At 32.8% G+C, this 21,635-nt stretch overlaps 1 protein-coding gene across 2 annotated transcripts in view; it reads left to right on the forward strand.

Annotated features, from left to right (window-relative positions):
* Positions 1–21,021, forward strand: part of NOF1 (U3 small nucleolar RNA-associated protein) — a 42,835-nt gene extending 21,814 nt beyond the window's left edge. For both annotated transcript variants that reach the window (XM_022038180.2, XM_022038181.2), the window contains 20 exons: positions 63–207; positions 1,267–1,390; positions 2,907–3,007; positions 3,111–3,239; positions 4,347–4,427; positions 5,110–5,309; positions 5,449–5,521; positions 7,540–7,599; positions 7,966–8,004; positions 8,138–8,226; positions 13,255–13,319; positions 16,453–16,499; positions 17,204–17,263; positions 17,851–17,922; positions 19,218–19,247; positions 19,355–19,449; positions 19,531–19,636; positions 19,788–19,850; positions 20,402–20,473; positions 20,672–21,021. In XM_022038180.2, the coding sequence (XP_021893872.2) occupies positions 63–207; positions 1,267–1,390; positions 2,907–3,007; positions 3,111–3,239; positions 4,347–4,427; positions 5,110–5,309; positions 5,449–5,521; positions 7,540–7,599; positions 7,966–8,004; positions 8,138–8,226; positions 13,255–13,319; positions 16,453–16,499; positions 17,204–17,263; positions 17,851–17,922; positions 19,218–19,247; positions 19,355–19,449; positions 19,531–19,636; positions 19,788–19,850; positions 20,402–20,473; positions 20,672–20,746 (1,726 nt within the window). In that variant the 3' untranslated portion in view covers positions 20,747–21,021. The remainder of the gene's footprint in view (positions 1–62; positions 208–1,266; positions 1,391–2,906; positions 3,008–3,110; positions 3,240–4,346; positions 4,428–5,109; positions 5,310–5,448; positions 5,522–7,539; positions 7,600–7,965; positions 8,005–8,137; positions 8,227–13,254; positions 13,320–16,452; positions 16,500–17,203; positions 17,264–17,850; positions 17,923–19,217; positions 19,248–19,354; positions 19,450–19,530; positions 19,637–19,787; positions 19,851–20,401; positions 20,474–20,671) is intronic.
* Positions 21,022–21,635: the final 614 nt, after the last annotated feature.

Here is a 21,635-nt window from a genome sequence, read left to right on the forward strand (position 1 = left end):
TAATGTACGCAAGTTTATTTTCTCTAAGTTATTAAAATTTAAACATGATTTTCTTCATGCAGTGCCTTCAGTGAGCACCTTGGTCACAAAATAACAAAAGAAGAGGTTGATGATCTGCCAAAAGGTAAATGGAAATATAAATGGGAGTCGACTGCCACTGGAATACCGAATTGCAAGTGGAAGGGAACAGGGGAGTGTTTCCTGAGAGTATGTCTTGCAACTCTTTTGGTCGATCATTTTGTTTATTATTACTTGCGTCTTTTATCTCTGTCTCACTCTCTCCTGGGCCAAATCTTGCTTCCAGTGGTCAGGGCCGGATTTTTTATTTAATTAAAATATAATATTTGATGAAATTGATAAATTTAATAGTGTTTCAATATTTTAATATGAAATAATTATCAGTTATAAGATATAAAATATATGTGATTAATTTTAATTGGCTTTTTAGTTTTTAACATTAATATAAGAATTCAAAAAAATATGGTTCCCTGGAAGACTGTCAATTGATGGAAATTTTGACCAACTGAAAAGTTAAGTGTAGATTTCATTGTTAGCCTTGGATATGATAGGGGGCATATATTTTTTAACGTATAGGAGATAACTGTGTTGGATGAAATATGGAGTGTTATAGTAATTTTCCTTGTTGGTTCTTCTAGGTGCTGTTGTGGCTGGTGAACATATTTGACCATAAAAAACAGTGTTTTTTTTTTCAGGAGATATAAATCCTGTGTGCTATACAGCGGAACTAGATATCTGGAGTTTTTTGCTATCAGTATTGGTATTTTTATGGTTCATGAGCTTGGGAAATTAGGGTTTGGGTTGGCCTGTTAGACTATTATCTTTTCTTTTGAAGATGTAGTGCTACCTTTATACAGCAGGGACCTGAATTTTGTTGAAGTTTTTAGATGGTACTTGTCAGGGTTTGTTTAGTGAATGTTAAAAATGAAAATCCGATAAAGCATGGAGGTGGCCTAATTTTATGCTGTGTCAATTATTTAAAAAAAACGAAAATTCGATAAAGCATGGAGGTGGCCTAATATCATGCTGTGTCAATTATTTCAAAAAAATATATATCTATATTATGCTGTGTCAAGTACAAAAGCTGTATCCCTGCTTTGTGGTTTATAATCTAGAATACAGAAGTGAAATTTGTATAGACCGGAAACTCCAATGTAAATATGCTTGCTTAGTATCTACAGTTAACATTATTAAATTGCATATGTTTTCTACATTTTTGTTACTCATTGGTTGCTATGCTTCTTGTAGGATTGTGAGATGGAGTCTCAGTATGGTCTTAAGCCAAAGTTGTATAAGTACTGGCTGGATACCTACAAGAAATCTGGGGGAAAAGACTTCCATTCATCTAAACAGAGATCCTTTTTTTCTCTATGTACGTATGTTTCATAAAAACTTGAATTTAGCAATAAGAAATCTAGCGAGTGGTTCAATGGAGCTTCGAATCAAAATTACCTAGCATCTAAGTTTATCTCCCCACGAACCTAAATTTAGTATCTACTGTGTACTGTGTTTTAGGTAACTCAATATTATCTCATAGAACTAAAAAGTTGCAAAATATGGTATTATCTACGGGTTCCCTAGTTATGAATTGACTAGATTGACATAGAGTGAGGACATAGCTTAGCAGACAGATTATCCTTGGTTCTGCATTGCAATCGCTAGTTTGGTATGTGAGATAGGAATATGCTAGTATTTAACTATCAAGTCAACTAAAATCAATTGAGCTCTTTCCAGTCAATGTGTGGGTCAAAATAGATTCAAGCAAAATTTAAGCTGCTTGTTGGATATCCAATAAAATCTTGGTACTTAATCATGATCTAACTTCGACTAATTTATCAACTGTGAAATTTCAATGGTAGTTATGCAAATTTTAGTATAGATGATCTTAGTTTGGTAGCTTTATTGTTACCTGAATGGAAACTTTTTCAAATGAGGTTAAGCTTCTTAATATTTGAGTACATCATATTTCCTTTTAAAAGCTTTCTTTGGATGAGTTTTGGTCCAAAGTAAACTTCATCCTCTAGGAAGAGGAAGTAAACATGCACCAGTTATTGTAGCCTTTCTAAGATGACAAAGAAGATGATCAATGCTTTCTGTTTGGTAAAATTGTAGAAGTCTTTAACTAAGAATATCATAGGGACCTTTTTGATATATTTTCAAATGATCTTTTGGAAATGTCTGTTGTACATGGACAGCATACCTTTGATGCCTTTTGAATACTATTTTTTGCTTTTTCCCCCAAGAAAAAGATAACGGACATCATCATTTGAGATTTTATGTCAAAAGACATGGAAAGTAATATGTCCGGTGATGTGCTTCACCTTTGAGTGTGAAATATATATATACACACACATTTGTATATAGATAAAAGAAGTATTATTATGTAGGGTAGAAGCAATTAGAAATAGAGAGAGGACAAGGCATTCTTTTACGAGAAAAAAATAAAGAAAACAAGAAACAAGAAAGAAAGGAGAGGCCCTTTAGGTGCAAAATATTGTTATTAGTTATCATTTAGTTGACTGCAGCATGTTCACTCATTAGTTGGTATCAGCTTCCCAGTACATGGAAACTGTTAGTTTATTAGGGATAGCTTAAAATGGATTTGAAAATTCCTTTCATAGTATTGTAGGTCCCACTTATAGTTGTATGCACTGTATTAGTTCTTACGCCAATTTGAAGTTTTTTCCCCTAATTTCTATTGCTTATGTAAATAATATTAGATTCAATTAATTTTGATATTATTTATGTGTTTTTCTGCTTGTTTTCTGTATAAGCAATGTGGAAAACTCACCATATGCACTATTGAACATCAGTTAATTTTGTCTGATTTCTACAGTTTGTACTTTGTATCCATTTTATAGTGATTGATTAAGGCTAACTTTTTATAGGCAACAGCTATCGGGATATATTGCATTGTAACAAAAGACCTTTTTACAATAAAGGCTCGGATGAAGACGCTACTATTATGGATGGATACCTTATGCATTCGGTGTGTGCTTAACCTATTTATTTCCTTGAATACTTACCTTTTTTGACAGAGTTGAGTTTATTTTCATTTTAAAGTGGTTAAACGGGGAAAATGCTTCATGCAGTTGAATCACATCTTGAGAACTAGAGATCTGGTGACAAAGAATGATGCAAGAATGGTCAAGCATCAAGATGCTACAGAAGAAATTTTTTCTAGTGATGGTTTCCTTGACCAAGGGTTTACTCGTCCTAAGGTACTTTTTAGTCTCTTTTCTTGATGTGATTGCCGAAACAGTTACATTTTTGCTCTTATTATTATTGTTAGTTATTAATTATTATAATTACTATTACTATCACTTAAATTTTTAAGTTCTTTTATTGGTGGGGTGAAAATGTCTCACAGAAATGTCCTAGCTTCGGTTTGTTGATGACATGATTCTTTTTCTTTGTCACGGCCTTGTGAAATTCTTTGATGTTCTTACTGTCTTGCAAGAGTTTGAGGGCATATCAGATTCATGCATTAACCTTAAGAAAGTTGGTTTTCTGATGGGTATCAATGTGGAGGGGTAAATGGTTAATCAATTTTTTTGGATACCCCTATTTTTGGAGGGCGCGGGGGGAGAGGGGTGGTGGGTTGCTTGAGGGGGATAAGTTGGCTGCTTAGATAGCTTTTTTTCTTTTTTTGATTTTCATTTTTCAATTTGGTGATAAGTTGGATCACTAAAAGTCTTCGGTCTTGTAAAGGTGCCTTTTTTTCTCTTTGGTGGTGGGGGGGTTACTCTTATATAGGCTTGTCTTTATAGTATTTCCCTCCTGACTCTCTTCATGTTCAAAGCTCCTAGAATTTTCATGCAGTTGAGAGGATGTGGAGGGATTTTCTTTATTTTGGTTCAAGTGGGTCTATGAGGGACTATTTTGTTAGATGGGAGGCTTGCTATTTCTTTAAGAGGGTTGGGGGTCTGAATACTAGAAATCTTAGTGTTTGTGGCATAGAAAAAGTAAGAGTAAGTTCGGTTTGCATAGGAATGATTGGGACTCCAAAGTCAATGGTTTTACTTCTCACAGGAGCCCCTAGAAAGCTATTTCAAGTATTTATATGCCTTTTTTCTCCTGTTAATCAAGTTGAGGGCGAGTGATGGGGGCTGCAACGCCATTGTTTATGTTTTACTACTGATGTTATAATCATTTTGTATGATAAATAGCTAGTTGTCATTTGGCTCCTTCTAGAAAGGCCTATTCCTGGAAAATCATAGAAATTTGTAAATTTTTTCCCATCCCTGTTCCCTGAAATGAAACTTATGCATTTTTGTACTATAGCTGATTCTTAGAGAATAAGTTTCATTTTTTGATGTTCATTCCAGGTTTTGATCTTGCTGCCACTTAGAAGCATTGCATTTCGTGTTGTTAAGAGGCTTATACAACTAACTCCTAATGCTCACAAGGTATTCCAATTACTCTAATTAGTATCAGTTATATTTATCTGAATTGCAACTTGCTTAAAATTGATCCATTGTTGTTAAGCAATCTGTTTATAATTTTACACAAGAAGTATAATCTTTTCATGTCCTTATGCTTTGTGCTCTCTCTCCTTAATAATATTTCTTCTGTCTACCCAAAAAAAAAATCTTTACATGCACATACAGACACACACACACACTCACACACATATATCAAATCTATATTTAAGGAGTAATTGCCCCTGCAGGGGTCCTTTATCAGTCATGCTATCCTCTTCTTATAGATTGTGAATGCATTTGAGTTATCAAAGTGTCACGGTCTTATGAGTGTGCTCCTTAATGTAAGCATTGCTAGTAAGGCCACTTAAATAAATTTTTTAGGTTACCAGTGCAGGCTCAGGTGGACCATCATTAGCCAAGCTGGTCTGATTCCATAGATCTTAGTAACATTTCTGCTTTCTGGTTTACAAGATTTACAGTATTCTAAAATTGATTTCTTAGCCAATCTTGTTTACACAGTATGCATATGCACAAATTTTTATGCACTCCATTAAAAAAATCGCTGACACAGTATATACTATGAAAGGGCTGAAATATGTTGGATATTTATATTCATTTTTTTTCAAATCCTAGATTTATTTCTCAAATTTATTCATTATTGTCTCAGGTTAATGTGGAGGACCTTGAACGTTTCTGTGATGAATTTGGAACTGGAAGGGACATGAATGAGGAAGATAAGAATAAATCGCAAGATACTTTTGACGATGAAAATCTGAACTCTCAGAAATCTTCCAAACCTGCTGATTTTCAAGTGCTTTTTGGTGGGAATAGTGATGATGAATTTATGATAGGAATTAAATTTACTAGGTAAGTTATTTTCTTTTGATTTAATAAACAGAAAGGTTATGTACATAAAGTATTTTCTACGCTTTATTTTTTTAAAATGAAAATAGTGCCATTTATACTCTTTCTTGGCCCCTCGTTTACCCTCTCCTTGCACTTTCAGGAGGAGCATAAAGTTATATGGTGATTTCTACTCCTCGGACATGATTATTGCTTCTCCTGTCAAATTACATATGGTAAAACATTAATCCCTCATTATTTTCCTACAATATAACTGCTTTCTTGTTTCCTTTCTTTTTTCTTTTTCTAGGTGTTTATGATATTAAAATTAAGTATCTCTTTCTTGTATGGGAAATAATGTTACATATATTACAACTTGTTTATCATTTTTGCAAAACACAACATTATTTTACTTTTTACTTGCTCAAAGTTCAATTTTTACTAATGAAAGCTTGGTGTTTTATAGTAGCCCCTAGGTATAAATTTCTATATGGATCAATTCTTCCTTGGGATGCTGTAAAGCTTGTAAAATTGTCTCTGCATGTATACTCTTTCTCACAACATTTTAAGAAAATATGATTCAGGAACAACATAAATGATTAAGGTAATGGCTACAGGACAGATTAGGTTAAATTTTCCTGCTCAGGGATTTGAGAATAAAAACCTAAATGTCACAACTAGAGTTTTCTATATCATAATAATTTTGTGTTATATTTAAGGGTTTGATTGCATCAAAAACCTAAAAATTTGAGAAAAGTAAATACTGACCTATTCTCAAAATTGAGACTAGAAAGGATTTTATAGTAATTTCTAAGTACCCGTTCCAAAGCAGGGTTAAATTAAGAAATGCTAATATTAACAAAACTAGGAAATACTTACTATTAAAAGTGGTAGGAAAACTAAATACTAAAAAGGAATCAAATCTTAAAGTTACCAAAAATGATAGTAATAGACTAATAATTTTGTATTTAAAATAATTATAGTTTCTAATCTACTTAAGATTTCTAACCTTGATATTTTCTATAATTCTCTCCTAATTAATGACAACTCATCTACATGTTTTGAAATGGCAATGATGTAAAACTTTGAGAAGTGTTAGGGAGTCATGTGATAAAGAATGATATTTTCTGTTCGAGGTTATCCTGTTAGTTGATAAATACCTTCAAAACTCAAAGGTCTAGAGTATTGTCCTATCTTTAATTTCCTTAAATTGGCTGCCCTGAGCTTTAGATAAAATCTCAAATAAGGTTGAGGAAAGGCCTTTTTGTCTCCCCAACTTCGCACTTGCCCACTTTATTCAACATGTTATGCTAAATTTTGTGCGCTCATTTTTTTTTTGGTAAGTTTGTTTTTTAGTTTTTCTTTTGATATAGTTTTCTCTCTATTTTAACCCTTCAAGATAAATTTTATTTTTTACTGTATCTCATTCTCTATGTATGTTGGGTTGGAGGCAAAGGTAGCTTTTGGTGTTTGTGTATACTTCTGTTTCTCTATCGAAGAAAGATGATGCACCATATCATTCTGTGTTTATAATATGGAAAAGCCAAGATTTGGACAATCAATAGTCTAGACTTTTCTGGGTTCAGTAGGAGAAAGTAAATCTGGAATTTTCTTTATTTTCAGCTTTCTTTTCCTTTTTGAGTTCTATAATATTCTCTATGCTTTTTCTTTCTTGTCATAGTAAGAGTATTTTTTTAAGGAACAGTAAGAGCTATGAATATTTTTTTTACCAGGAGTTGTACGAATATTATGATGATGTCTAAAGTTAACAGTGTCAGTTAAGCATCAAGGGCACATGGGTTGTCACATTTAATTTTTATTTTTATTAAATTAAATATTATTAAGCTTTTCAAATAGCACTAGGCTGTAGTTTAGGGGAGTCTGTAAATACCTAGAAATTAGTCTATTTTTTTTTTCTGTTCAGCATTAACAAAATTTTCAGAGATTTTTCTGTTTTTTCCCCTACAAGATCTCTTGCTATTGACAGCTAATTTAACAACTCCACACTTAAGTATCATTTTGGCGCTCTTTTCCTATCGAAGCAATAGTTTTTATATCCACAACCTGTTTAATAAAAAACACTTAATTCTGGACATCCCTGAATGTTGAAGCTGTTAAATTTGAAATGAAAATTAAGCTTGTTGTGTTTTCACCTACTCTGATCATGATGGATTTATTTGTCATTCAATTTAGTTATTTGTTGTATCACATACAATTTGAACATTCAATTTAAAAAACTTTGTTCTTGTTGTAGATGATTGAAAAAGCTGAGAAAGAGAAGGAACTTGATGTTGATTATCTCTCATCCATTGAGGTACTCCATTTTAACTTAACATTTTGTTTGGGGAATATGTTTTTATTTGATGTTAGAGTCTAATTAACCTCCCTTCAGGCTGGGTGATATTAAAAGAACCTTTCTTGCGGCTTCTATAACTACTTAGTTGATATGTGTTTCAATTAAATTAATTTCAGTTAGTTTTTCATATCTATTGTGTAAAGATCATTATACTTTTCTTTCCCACCGCCAAAATTATTATCGATCAGCAGTCCAGATAATGAAAAGCATCTGAGTACCTGCTCTGATGTGTGAAGTGAAAATGACTGTAATTTCCAAGAATTTCAATTTAATTGCTTGGAACAGTGTTACTTCTTTGAGTTAATGTTTCATTGATCTGTTCAGGTTTTAATTATCGATCATGCAGATATAATATCCATGCAGGTATGTTGTATGTTTTAAGTTTAACCGGAAACACATTAAAAAAAATATGGAATTTCTTTTTCTTTTGCAGCTATCATGTGAATTGATGCTCTGATTTCTCACTCTTTTTTCTTCTCTATTGGTAATTTTCTAGAATTGGTCCTTCTTAACTTCAGTTGTTGAACAATTGAATCGGATACCTTCTAAGCAGCATGGAACTGATGTTATGCGCATACGGCAGTGGTAGATTTCTATATATTTTCTTACATATTGAGAAAGCATGAAATCTTTTACCTCTCCTTTTGTTTGTTTATGTTTGTCTTTTTTTTATACATTTTTTAAATTTAAAAGGGTTCCTTTTTTATAGTCTTGACATGGAATGGAAATTTCAGTGATTTTGTCCTGTTCAAGTTTATGAAAGTTTGGTTTGATATTATTCAAGTTAGTCATACATAGTATAATTCATTGGGACCTCCTGAAATCAACTGAGGAAAAAAATCATGGAATCCATAAAGAAGAAAATGAAGAATAAGTAACATGTTATTGAGTGAATTATAGCATAATTGCTTGACATATTTATAGTGCTGTTAATACCAAACCTTGGCGGAAATGTCAAATAAGTTTTTATCCTGTTCAAGTTTATGAAAGTTTGCTTTGACATTATTCAAGTTAGACATGCATACTAGAATTCACTGGACCTCCTGAAATCAGCTTGGGCAAAATAAAAATCAGAACATCCATAAAGAAAATGAAGAATAAATAATATGTTATTGAATGAATTCTTCTAAAAAAATGTTGTTAAATGAATTTTAGCAGAATGATTTTACATATTTATGGTGCTCTTAATACCCATTGTAAAGGAAAATTAATTCTTATGTAATCTAACTCTATGCAATAAGAATGTCCTTACATGATTTAAGTATAAATCTTAACTAAACAAATAAAATAATAGAAATAATTATCAAATCCTAATCTATATGTAAATCAAAATTTACGCTATGTTTGGAAGAAATTAACTTTATTACGGAATTTATTTAGAAATCTATACTTAATTTTACTATGAGATGATGGAAATTCCGTTAAAAAATGATAAAAATTAAAATCCTAGTGAATCTTTAATGGAAGTGCTATATTTCAAATTCTACTGGAAGTGACATCTTAATGGGAAACTAATTTTTTATTTGACTAATTTTAATGTGACAAGAATTCTATTTGAGAAAAAACTAATTGGGGGCCTTCTTGCGTTTATGATCCTACTCATCTTAGGGCTCTGGTGTTTGGATTGTGTAGCCCCTTTCTTTTGTCTTGTTATTTGTGGATGAAAGGATGTAGAATAATTGAGCTTAGTGTTTAACATCATTCACAATGTATGCCATAAGTAGCTTAGGGAATTTACTTCACAATCGGAAACAAGGAATGGTGGTAAGCAGTGCAAGCGAATACTTATATGAAGAAGAGTTTGGCCATGTTAGAAGCATCTGTGGTTTTGCACACGGTATAAAATGAAAACACCTTGGAGGAGCGATCCATTCCCTCAAAAGACAAGTCGTGGTTTATAGCTATCTTTGAAAAAGCAAGTATGGAATCCATGCTTCTTAAGTCCAAGGTTCAATGGGTAAAAGGTAGAGGAGTGCATACGCTAATGATATGCTTCTTCCCTTTATACACTTGATACACAACATCTAGCAATTGCTCTAATCACATCTCTTTTTATGCTTGGCCAATAAAATCAATCCTCCATTATGACGATTGTTTTATATCTTGTAAAATGATCTGCTATACCACCTGATAGTACTAAGATTACTTCCAGTTGGAGTGACGTGTTGGCCAAACAACCTGTTTCCTCTAAATGTGTCCATCATGAAGTGAAAAATTGAGCATATTTTTCAGCTACTAGGTCTCGGTGGATTATACCAAGCTCTTTGCCTGATGAATAATATGTTTTGATCTAATCACAATTAAGTACTTGGATAGCCACAGAGATGAGAATCATTGTCATATGGCAATTTATTTTACTATTTGATTCCCTAATCCTTAAGAATATTTTGATTAGTAAAGTTTTTTTTGCAATGAAGCCGCTTAATTAGCTTGACAATGGTTAAGCTCCGCTTGATATACGTATAGTTGAGAGCCTTATGGTCTGGAAGCAGGTACAATGGCAACAACTAAGTGTCTGTATAGTAACATATATTGTATCTCCGTGTTGTGGTAAATTTCTCACTATGAAAGCAATCATATTTCATTTTTGGCTATAGTACACAGCTGATGCCTACTTGAGATGCATCAAACAACTTTTAACACCCTGTAGAGATCCAGAAGATGCTTAAGTGCACCTCATATTTTCAGCTACTAGGTCTTGATGGATTATGCCAAGCTCTTTGCCAGATGAATCATATGTTTTGATATAATCACAATCTAGTACTTGGATGGCCATAGGGGTGAGAATTATTTTCATCTGGCAATGCATCTACTACTTGATTCCTGAATTCTTTCTTATGTTTTGATTAGGAAAGAATTCTCTTGCAAAAAAGCCACATAAGTTGCTTGATAATGGTTAATTTTATTCTGACAATGCATATATTTAGGAGCTTCATGGCCGGGATATAGAACAAATTCTCTTGGAAGTAGGTAACAATGGCAAGGATGATGTGTCTGTATCATAACATAGAGTTCCTTGTTATTTTGGGTGTATCTTTGCATTGCGTGTTAAATTTCTCAATAAGAAAGCAATCACATTCCCTTTTTGGCTAAAATACACAATTGATGCCTACTTGAGATGCATCAAACAGTCTAACACTTTTGAGAAGTCTAGAAGATGCATAACAGGTGTTTTTGTCATTTTCTATTAATTTTAGATGTTGCTTTCAAATAAATTTTTCGTTCTTCATAGGATTAGTATTATTAAAATTTGTACTAAACTCTGTAGAAAGATGCTAAGCCATGGAAGCTTTCTGTTTTGTATAGAGTTTTGGGAGTTGGTCATGCTCGAGTAGCTTAAACTTTTTATGGATCAACTTACTCGTTTAGTAGAGACAATGAATCCCGAACACAACCTTGGTACTCATTACTGCATATTCATTGAGGTTAACATTTAGAGTTTTTTTCCCGACATAGAACTCTCATAACTTGTTGTAAGTGAAAGACATGATGTTCATTGGACTTGCTGAAGATAAGGATATTCTTGAAGAAGATTACAAGAAATCACTTGTTAAAAAAGCTTGGAATACTTGGTTCACATGCATTAGAAAGTTTGAATAGCATAACTAGCTACTTTCATTTTTTTTTAAATAAAAAGTGTTTCGTTTGTATTATTTACAAGCATCAAGGGGGTGCTAAATCCATTTAGAAAAAGAATTTACAACTCACTTAGCATATCAATTAGATCACTGAAATTCTTAATAGAATATACAAATGTTGTTTCATTATCAGCACATGAAGGGATTGAACCATCTTTCTCTAATTCTATCAATACCCTCTTCTACTCTCTCAAAAACTCCTCTATTTCTCTCCTTCCAAACAACCCAAAAAATATTGAAAGGAATGAGCCCGAAAAACTTCTTCCGACACAATACCCTTCCATGCCCAAATTTCATCATTGACCATGCTCGCCAATGCCCAGTTGTACCCCAAGATCCCAAAGGTCATAGACCATAAACTAGCTATTCTCACAGGTCATCCTTATTTTGAATGGTTCCGACTCATTTCCTGACCTCATCCAAATTTGGTGATATCCTCTATTCAAGTCTATCATGTAAACGTATTTAAAAAATGTCCTAAGATCTGGCATCCAACCAAGATAAGGTACAGGAACCTATAACTCGATTATAATTTTGATGATTGTATGACTATCAATACACTTTCTGCATGTATTATTTTTCTTCGGGTAAGTACAGCAGGGACAACACATGGACTTAATCTTCCTAGCATAAATCCTTTAGAGAGTAATTTATCACCTTGTCACACTTAGTTCAACATATTCACTGGATTCATATGATAGGCTGGTAGATTTGACAATTGAAATCTAGGAATGAGATCGGTTGTGTGTCAAATACAACGCCATGGAGGAAGCTCATTCAGCAAGTCTTTTGGTGCAATGTATTCCCTACTACTCTTTTATCTTAAAAAAAAGGTCTTTTGGTGCAATGTAGGAATGAGATCAGTTGCACTGGTTATAGTTCCTTGACCTCCCTACTTATTACAGCAAGAGCAACTTTTTATTTCATGCTTTTTTCCTAGTTTTGTTTCTCTGGCAGAATATAGAATTAAACATTATGAAGTTACGGGAATTTTTAGTTGTATTAATGACTTAGAATGCAATACCATCTTAGTCTCCTTGTTAGTATCTACTTTGCTACCCCTTCCCCCCAATGGTACTTTCTCCAGAACATGATCATATTTGGCAGTTCCTAACATGATATAGCAATGTGGATCTTGTTTTTGTCCTCCATTCGTTGGTGATGTAGCTTTCGTGTGATAAGTGTTGACATGACAAACTTTAATGCCTCCAGCTAAACGATTACTGGCTTAACAAACATTTAAACTCAAATCATTAGGTCTAAGCTGAACTTCTGGTATTGAGTGATTTAGGCCTCATATACAGGTCATCAATTACATGTAACCAACTTGGATAATGATTAACACAAACAGCAATGATGAAAATTAGGAGAGGGAATTGTGACTTATACCTGTATGTGTGTTTAGTCCTTAACTGCAGGTCATCAATAACATCCTTCAACTTTGTGATAATGGTTAACAGAAAACAATAATGATGAAAAATAGGAGAGAAAATTATGACATACACCTGTGTGCGTGTATTTGTGTGTGTATTCCATTAAGACCAAAGTCCATTTTTACTCATGGACAACGATCCAAATTGGAATACCAAGTGCTTGTGAGTCTCTATTTGTTGGTGTTTCCCCCTCCTTTAGGCCCTAACCTAACTTCCATCTTTCACTATGGACCTACTTTGAAGAAATGCTACCTACTCCAGTAAGCTCAGAGACTCCTATCCAATTTGAATAACTAAGCCTATCCCTCAGATATGACATACCCACCCTAACTATGTCCTTAAGACCACCATGACCAAAAATATATCCTTTTTTAGGTAACTATACTTTGCAGTGAAAATTTGCAAATTACTAAGAACATTTTAGATGCTATAATAGTACTAGTGTAAGACACAATGGCTTGCTTTGTTTGATTCATGTCTGTTTTTGTTTTTTATCTTGTATTTCTTGGTCAAACTAATTCCAAATTATTTTACATGTTTAGGTATCTGGATGGACATGCTCAATTTTATCGGCAAACAATACTCCTAAGTTATTATTTAACCCCAGGTAATGCTGGTTATGTTTTAGTGTCTGATCTTATCTCGTTTACTTTCTACATTTGGACACTGATTTATTGAATAGGCTATGTGGTCCACAGGCTGCATAGCCTGATATAAGAAACCTCCTGTACTATGCCATAGAACAGCAGTAGGCATGCTGTTAGCTTTTTCCTCTACTACAGAACATAGTCATGCAATCGGTCTGTTAAACCAACAATATGGGTGTGAAAGGTTCAGTTTTAGTTGATTTGACAAAGAAACCTAAACAAAATCTGTTGCAACAGAGAGGTAAAATGATCTAAACTGAGACAGAGCTTAAAGTTGGTCAAGTTTGTAAACTGGTTGACTTAGTTTATTATTGTTTAATTTTTCTTGATACTACCACAATTTTATAACCAATTTAAATCATTTAATACTTATGATGATCAGTTAATATTCAACTTGAAAAGCCTAACAATTTAATAGAAGCAATAGAAATGCTAAATAAAAAATAATAAATAGGGAAGCATCTCTTCATACAAAAACAATTGTCGTAGAATATGACTTTATAGTATGTGATCTGTTTTCTCTAAGTCTGTTTGCATTGAGGGACTGAGGGAAAAGGAAAATAAGAAACTTTCACCATTAGTTTCTTAGGTCGGTTACAAATAAGAAAGAGCTAGAGAAAAATAGGGATGGTAAGTCTCTCTCACTTTTCCCCAAAGTCATTTTTTTAAACTACCCTATATTACGGAAGAGAAGGGAAAAGAAGGCCTAAAAATTTTCAAACATTAACATAATGTATCCTATTCTATTGTGATCGATTCTAACTTAAATAAACAATTTGGGATTCCCTCCCTTTCTCCCTAGAATTGTAGTGTCCAACAACGATAAGTAACAAGCAAAGCAATGCGGAGGAGTAAAAGAACACAAGAATTTTGCATGGTTTGATTAACTGATAATCTACAGGAGGGATAGAACCGGATGTACTATAGAACAAGTACTTTTTTTTAGATAAAAGAAGAAACTTTATTGAGAAAGAGATCGAAATAATTACAAAAGTGGAGAATAAGACATCCTCTTCAATACATAAACAAAAATAAAAAGCTCAAAGTTACTGCAGAAAATTCTGATTCTCTATTGCCTATGTATGATAACATCCCAGCTGCGGTGAAACTTTAGGTGGTTAATGATTGGAAAATGTCTGTGCGCTTTTGCCCCTAAGAATGGCATGAAAATCACCCTCTCCCTTAGGTCATAGATGACGCTGATGGCTCATGAAAGATCCGGTGATTCCTTGCTAACCAAATGCACAGAAGTTCTGCAAAAATAGCAACTTGCCTCAGCGCCTTTGGCTCAGCACCAACCAGCTTATGACTATCAGATTCATCAGATGTGCCCACATCTTCCAGGCTATGCTGCAGTCTAGTAATAAGTGGGAGTGAGTCTCATCTTCTCTGAAGTACAGATCACATACATCGGGAGAAAACTGTGGAACAAATATTAAGACTAATGTATTTCTTTCACTCAAGCTCTAATTTCGATACACCCAAATTTTACAAGAATAGCGATATTCCTATTCAAGAGTGAAAATTCCATATATAACAGCTCTAGGGAAAAAACTAAACAGACCCCTTTTATTGTTATTGGATCCATGAAAATCAAGACTCCGATATACATGATAATTTTATGGTATTGTTCTTGTCATTACATTGAAGGAAAAAATACATGATATTTGTGAGAATAGGTATAAGAATAATAAAACCTCATTATATCAGAATTGACAATATAGATAAGAACTGTATGGGGACTGTTTCTATCCTCTTAACAATTTCCCTTGAGCAAAAGCTTACATGAGTTGAAGCTTGCCACTAATAAATTGATGTAAATAAAAAGCTTAAACTAAACAAAAAATTTGTAGGTTGAAAAATTCAATGAATTGGTTGGAACAAGATTGACGAGTTCAGCAAGTAATCACATCAAAGGAGCTGAATTAGCAACTTACAACACCACCTATAAACTTTCCTTGAATAACTTTTTGACTTCGGTAACAAGTTCTCACTAACTTTGACAAACAACAAACACAAACTAATCTTTGTAAATCCCACTGTACAACCAGCTGTAATGGCTCAATTTCTATGGGATTGCTAGTCCTTACTGACTCCTTCAAGCAACAGTTTGAGGCTCACAACAAAGTTTCTAGGACAACTAGTCCTTACTGCCCCAAACAAAAAGATCTTGAGTTCACTCAGTAAATGTGAGAGTTCTTCCTTCAACTGTGGTTTATAATAGGATTAACACAGAACCATCTTGAGGGTCATAGAAAGCCAAAAAGCTTTTCTTCTAGATGTGTGTTTTATGTGCTTCCAAAGCTTGGAAAACAAGAGCAATTTGTTTTTGTATTAGGGGATCAGGTTATGGATTAGATTATGGATTTGAGTGGATAGAAATGCAAGAACGTTTCTTCAAGGTGATTTCTTGTCCGCCTTTCAAAAAAAATGTTCGAGGGTGATGTTCGTGGTCTATTTGCAAACATAATATTTCCCTTTTTGCACCTTAGTAAACTAACTTAAAAAAAAAGTGGTTCATACAACATTATGAACCTCAGAAATAATGACTATGTAATAAAACTTCCTAGTGAAATGGCTTAATGAATTTGATTTATATCCATAGGGACTATGTAATCAACTCAAGCCAAGTTGAATTCAAGTGGAGGGACTCATAAAGAAAAGTATCTCGCAGATGATTGACCACAAGTATAAGTTCTCCTTGATTTTTGTGGGAGTCCAAATATGGACTGTAACACTTTATAGATTTTCCTAAACTCAATAGAAGAACAACTCTCTATTTTATAGGAACTATTCTATTATGATCATTTCTGTTTAATGAAGTTTATATAGTTCTCTCTGCTGTCCCTAGAAGATTTCTGGGTATTCGCGACTAGTATTTTACTATATTAATCTAAAAATAGTGTAAGTTCTTCTTTTAGGTGCATGATTATGTATAACTTCAAATTTGATGTTCAATATTGTTTGTTGGGGTCACTTCATGTTGTATTTGATTTTGTGGAGATTTATTGCTTATGCAGTATTGATAAACACACTATCAATTGCCCTTTGACAATTTCGAGAAGTATATCTAATCTTTTCTGTTAATCGCAGGCATGAATGCTTTATTTAATCGCCATTGTACAAATTATAAAGGAAAGGTGTGTTGCTATTCTTCACTGTGCTCTAAATTTTGTGCCTGTATAAGTTTTTGTATTACAACCTTCAATTGATATGTTAGCTCTGACTCTGTGATATTCCTATTCAAAATTAGAAATGAGTGTATTATAGAAGCTCTTGTAAAGCTTCAAGCCAAGGACTACTAGCAACTTTAGGTTTAACGTTTGAGAGCCAATGATTTGGGCTTAAATAGTTCCACGTTACTTTTGCTTAGGCTGAAGGCATTACTCGGACCGTGGCCCAGCTCAGTGTCTTTGTATAGTTCAATCTAAGTCTTTATGGGGCTTTTGTTATGATTGTGATTTGAGGCTTTGATGAGAACACTATGTGTGAAGTATAGTGATCATGCTCCTATTGATGGAGAATATCTCACTTGTAGATACTAGATTTGTGGCATTGGATCTATGTCTTTATGGGGCCTTGATGAAGCTTCTATTGATGGAAAAGATCTCAATTGTCTAATTATTTTGTGTAGGCTTTTGTACTTGTGCTCTATTTCCTTATTGTCTTATGGCTATTAATCTTGTTTTCCGATCTTGTATTCTGAAAAGGAAGGGAGGATTAATAAATAGGATGAATGGAGACATGAAACAGATTTAAGTTCCCTATAATTTTTTTTTTAAAATTTGGTGGTAAACCAAAACTACCCTCAAATTCCGCAAAATTGATTTTGCTGTTAATACAGGTGAAGCTGGTATGTGAGCATAAAGGCGTTCTTCAAAAAGTTCTACTGCAAGTACGGCAGGTATGCCCGCATTTTGCTTATTTAGTGGCTACTTCTAGATGTTATCACTTCAAGTTATTCCCTATCTTTTCACAAAGAAAGAACCATGCAAGACATTTTGTGTTTTGTTAAAAGAATTCAAGTCTATCCAAGTAAAACTGAAAGTCGGATAGGGACATGTTTCGGTGCTCTGCAGTTCATATTCATTTACTGTGACACGAAAGGATGACCAGATAATGCATGGGAAAAGTTTATATGGCAACAAGTCTTAAATAAGAAAACTATGACAAATAAGACTTATAACTAAAGAAGGTATAAAAATCCCAAACAATAAGCTTGTAATAATTCCGAAATATGCTAGATTATCCTTAATAATACGTAAAAATTACAATTACATAAATATATTATAGTAGTAAAGTGTCTCCATTCCAAGATATTACTATTTTGCATCATCTGCATTTTATGTTTGCTGATAGTTAGTTTGGAATAGTGCCGAATGTAAAATGTCAACCCTAGTGTTTGTATTGAATAATATTGCATATTTACTTTAGGATATGCATATTGAGTTGATCTAATGCTGATGTGTTTTGTTATCTTCAACCTTACAGATTTATGAACGATTTGATGCAGACTCAATAGTAGATGCTGATAATGCTCGTTATGAATATTTTTCCAAGAAGGTTTGTGCTTGAACAGTTACTCATTTTAGCATGAAGTGTGTTCTTTCAAACATAAGTTTTAATTTTTCTCTTGTCTAGACGGTTTCATTTTTTTTTAAAAAGGGTTATCTTGTGCCAAATAAAGGATCAACATGGTATAGTCCACCATTGTTGCGTTGCTGCTGCATATAATTCAACTCTCTTTTTTTTGGAGTGGGGGAGGTGCATGTAGTTCAACTTAAAGAAAACCATCACTCCGAAAATGTACGTCTAAAAAAATATTTGTCTTGTTAAGAGGGTTTCTTTTTTGAAAAAGTTCCCATGGCTGATGAAAGATTAACATGATATAATTGACCATTGTTTTAATTAACTTCTAAGAGGCCTTTCTGCTGCGAAATTCAATTTTTTTTTAGGAGTGCATATAATTCAACTTAATTAAAGTCATAACTCCAGATAGTTCTTGTTTGAGCATCTAACTTCCATGGCAACTGACTTGCCTTGGTATTTCTAATGGTTTAGTGAAGGTCAAGCGTCGACATGATAGCACCAATCTTGTATCAGGAGTTGATACAATCTTTTTCTTCTAAGGACAAGACTGATCTATATTTAGTTCCCTGGTTCCTACTTAGTAAAATGACTTAAGTTTAGATTGCTTAAATTGATTAGAAATTTACTCTTTTAAATATAGACATACTTCTTTTGCATAGGAAATAATCAAGGGATTTACATCTTAATAGAAAATTTATACAAGTTGAAAGTAAAAAATTCTGAATTTATTGGATTAGATTTTGACAAGTATGGTAGATTGTCTACAAAATTTTACTAAAAAAATGAAAATTTAAAATTAACATTCATGTAAGACAAGTTGATAAAAATTTTGAGTTTAATATATTTTTATTTATTTGAGCGTGACATATTCTTGTTTGTCCTTTGAATTATGAGTTCAACTTATTTAATATTTTATTAAATTAAATGTCTAAACATAACTTATTCTAAAAACTATATGTTGCATATGTTTGATATAAATTATAAGGTTAGATAATCTCAAAAAATAAATTGTAAAGTTAGATAGTTTATTATCTTTTCTTTGTATAAAAATAAGTAACTATTATTGTTTATTATTATTTTGCATGTGCATATATATGTAATTTTTTATATCAGAAAATTATAAAATAGTAATAAATCCAGAACAATGCACTCAAGTTTATAAAAATTAGTATGTACTGCTCCAAAGTTGAAATTGAAATACTGATTGTGTGGTACTTACTACTTTGATTAAATACTAAGATACAACTATAATTATTTTACGGATGCAGGTTTTTCCCAAGATAAAAGATTCTCTTCAGGTAATTTACATTTATTTTAAACCTTTATAGATATCGTATGATATGGAACATACTCATTTTTGTTTTATGTTCTGCAATTGTAATTCATCCTTTGATGTTTTATGCAGGGGGGGACTATGATATTTTTGAATTCTTACTTTGATTTTGTTAGGCTTCGAAAGTTTTTGAAATTACAAAATGCATCCTTCTGTCTGCTCGGCGAGTAAGAATCCTATCTCTGTCAAAATTTCCTAAAATTAAGGCATTTATGGTATAAATAATTAGTAGCTTGATTATGTTTCAGATACACAAAACCATCCAACATATCACGAGCTCGGGTTTGGTTCTTTGAGGGTAGACGCAAGATTATGCTTTATACTGAGAGAGCTTATTTTTATAAACGATATAAGGTTTTCCTCCATTGCTATTATCATTGGGTTTTTGATTTTTTTTAGTGGTGATGCTAGTTTTGTTCCTTGCAAAAGATAATGACTTCAACATTTTGTTTGTGTTTTGTTGATTTATTAAGCAAGTAAATATCTTAAACTCTTCTGTTTGTAGATTCGTGGTATTAAAAATTTGATCATCTATTCTCTGCCAGAAAGGAAGGAATTTTACCCTGAGGTAATTATTTTCTTTTTCTGAATTAATTAAAAAAAGTTGTACCATTTGGTAGATCGAAACATATTTTAGTGCTCATTTTCTAAGTACCATACATGAACGTATTCATTTGGATACACAAATGAACTTACTTGCATTTACATATGATACATATTATATATGCTGCTTTCTGTAAGTAAATAGACACACATATATCTCCATATTCCTGTATGTATGTGTGAGAATATGAATGTTTATGTACTTATATGACATACATGCTTTATGCAATATCATACAGATAAATGCATGTGCATATGGACATGAACATCATATATCCTTGCATCTAGATATACAATATATACACAGAGGTATACGTAAATATGTACAAGGTATATATATGGATTAAAACTAATTAAGAAATATTTTAATGCGTCAGAGACAAGTATATATATCTAAGGATCAAGACTAATCAAGAAATATTTTCATGCATCAAACACTGCGCTACTTTGTTTCATTTTAGGGAGGGTGTAAGGTCAGATTTATATTTCTTATGTAAAGCCCATTTCTTATTGCAGATTGTTAATATGCTTGAGGGGTCCAATGACATGACAGCTACTGTGCTCTTTTCTCGTTACGATCAGCTCCAGGTACTAATATTTATACTGTATTCTCTTTCTTCTGTTACTGCCTTCCAACGTTGTAACCTTGTGAATGAATCTTTTCTTCATTTCCTGCTTGACATGAGAATTGTCATCTGTCTTTCCCTTTTACTCATGGTTGATTAATTTGGTTATATGAGAAAATTATTGATGTTTCCTTCCCCTTTTCTGTTTATATTTGTTTAGTTGGAGAGAATTGTTGGATCTACTTCAGCCAAGAGGATGATCAATTCAGAGAAAAATGTTTTTTTGTTCTCTTAAAGTCTGCGGGATTCTGGAAGCTTCTTTTTCTTCCTGGAAGTATTAAAGAGTTGCTACAAGTTGAATTGAAATTGAAATGAACATGGCCTCTTTATCGAAAAAGGAAGGCGTTAGCTGCAAAAGCGAATACAATGTGGCAGGGTTTTGAAGAGATTCTTGCTACCTGTTGCCTTCTGTTTTCTGAATTTTGCGAGATTCTTGTTTATCACAATGTGATTTGTAAATTTATATAAAATTGTTTTAATACATAATTTCTTTTTTTTTTTTCTTTTTAATTCTTTCTTGTTTCTTTATATATACTGAAAGTGGTTGAGTGGCCCCTGATGTGGTTTCTACAGTGAAAATATCAAATGCATGCAAGGGTTTTGAGAGGCATAAGCTTATCAGGTTATCAAGCCTTTTGCTCTTGTTTGGTTCTCCGGTCAGATCTCCAAGCTTCTAATTTTTAAAACTGAACATCTTTGTAACGAGAACACCAAAAGTATTATTGAAACGTTTTAGATATAATTCTCTAATGATAATGGAGTTAGGTTGGGAATAGGATTGTACCTAAAAAATTGACATTAAACATCTCAAAGTCTTTTCAGCTCGGTATAAAGTAGAAAGGATTGCCAGATGTGTCAGTGAAGTTTATATTGGGCACAAGAATCATGGAACAAGTTGTTCAATGCCACAGTTCGAAAAAACACACGCTTGTAAGGAGATGGTGTTTTAACACACACAGGAACTAGAAAGGAAACACAAAACTAAAACCAACAATCAGTCACTAATTTTGTCAGTTAAATTCAAAAAATAATGCTTCCATCCGTTGAAGTTGACAAAGGGAAAATTAATCCAAATGTTCAATTTTGGACCAAAGGTATTTATTATATGCTGAGAGTATTTCTTA

The sequence above is a fragment of the Carica papaya genome, chromosome 6 (assembly GCF_054855325.1).
Source record: "Carica papaya isolate Zhongbai chromosome 6, ASM5485532v1, whole genome shotgun sequence".
In the NCBI taxonomy this organism is placed as follows: Eukaryota; Viridiplantae; Streptophyta; class Magnoliopsida; order Brassicales; family Caricaceae; genus Carica; species Carica papaya.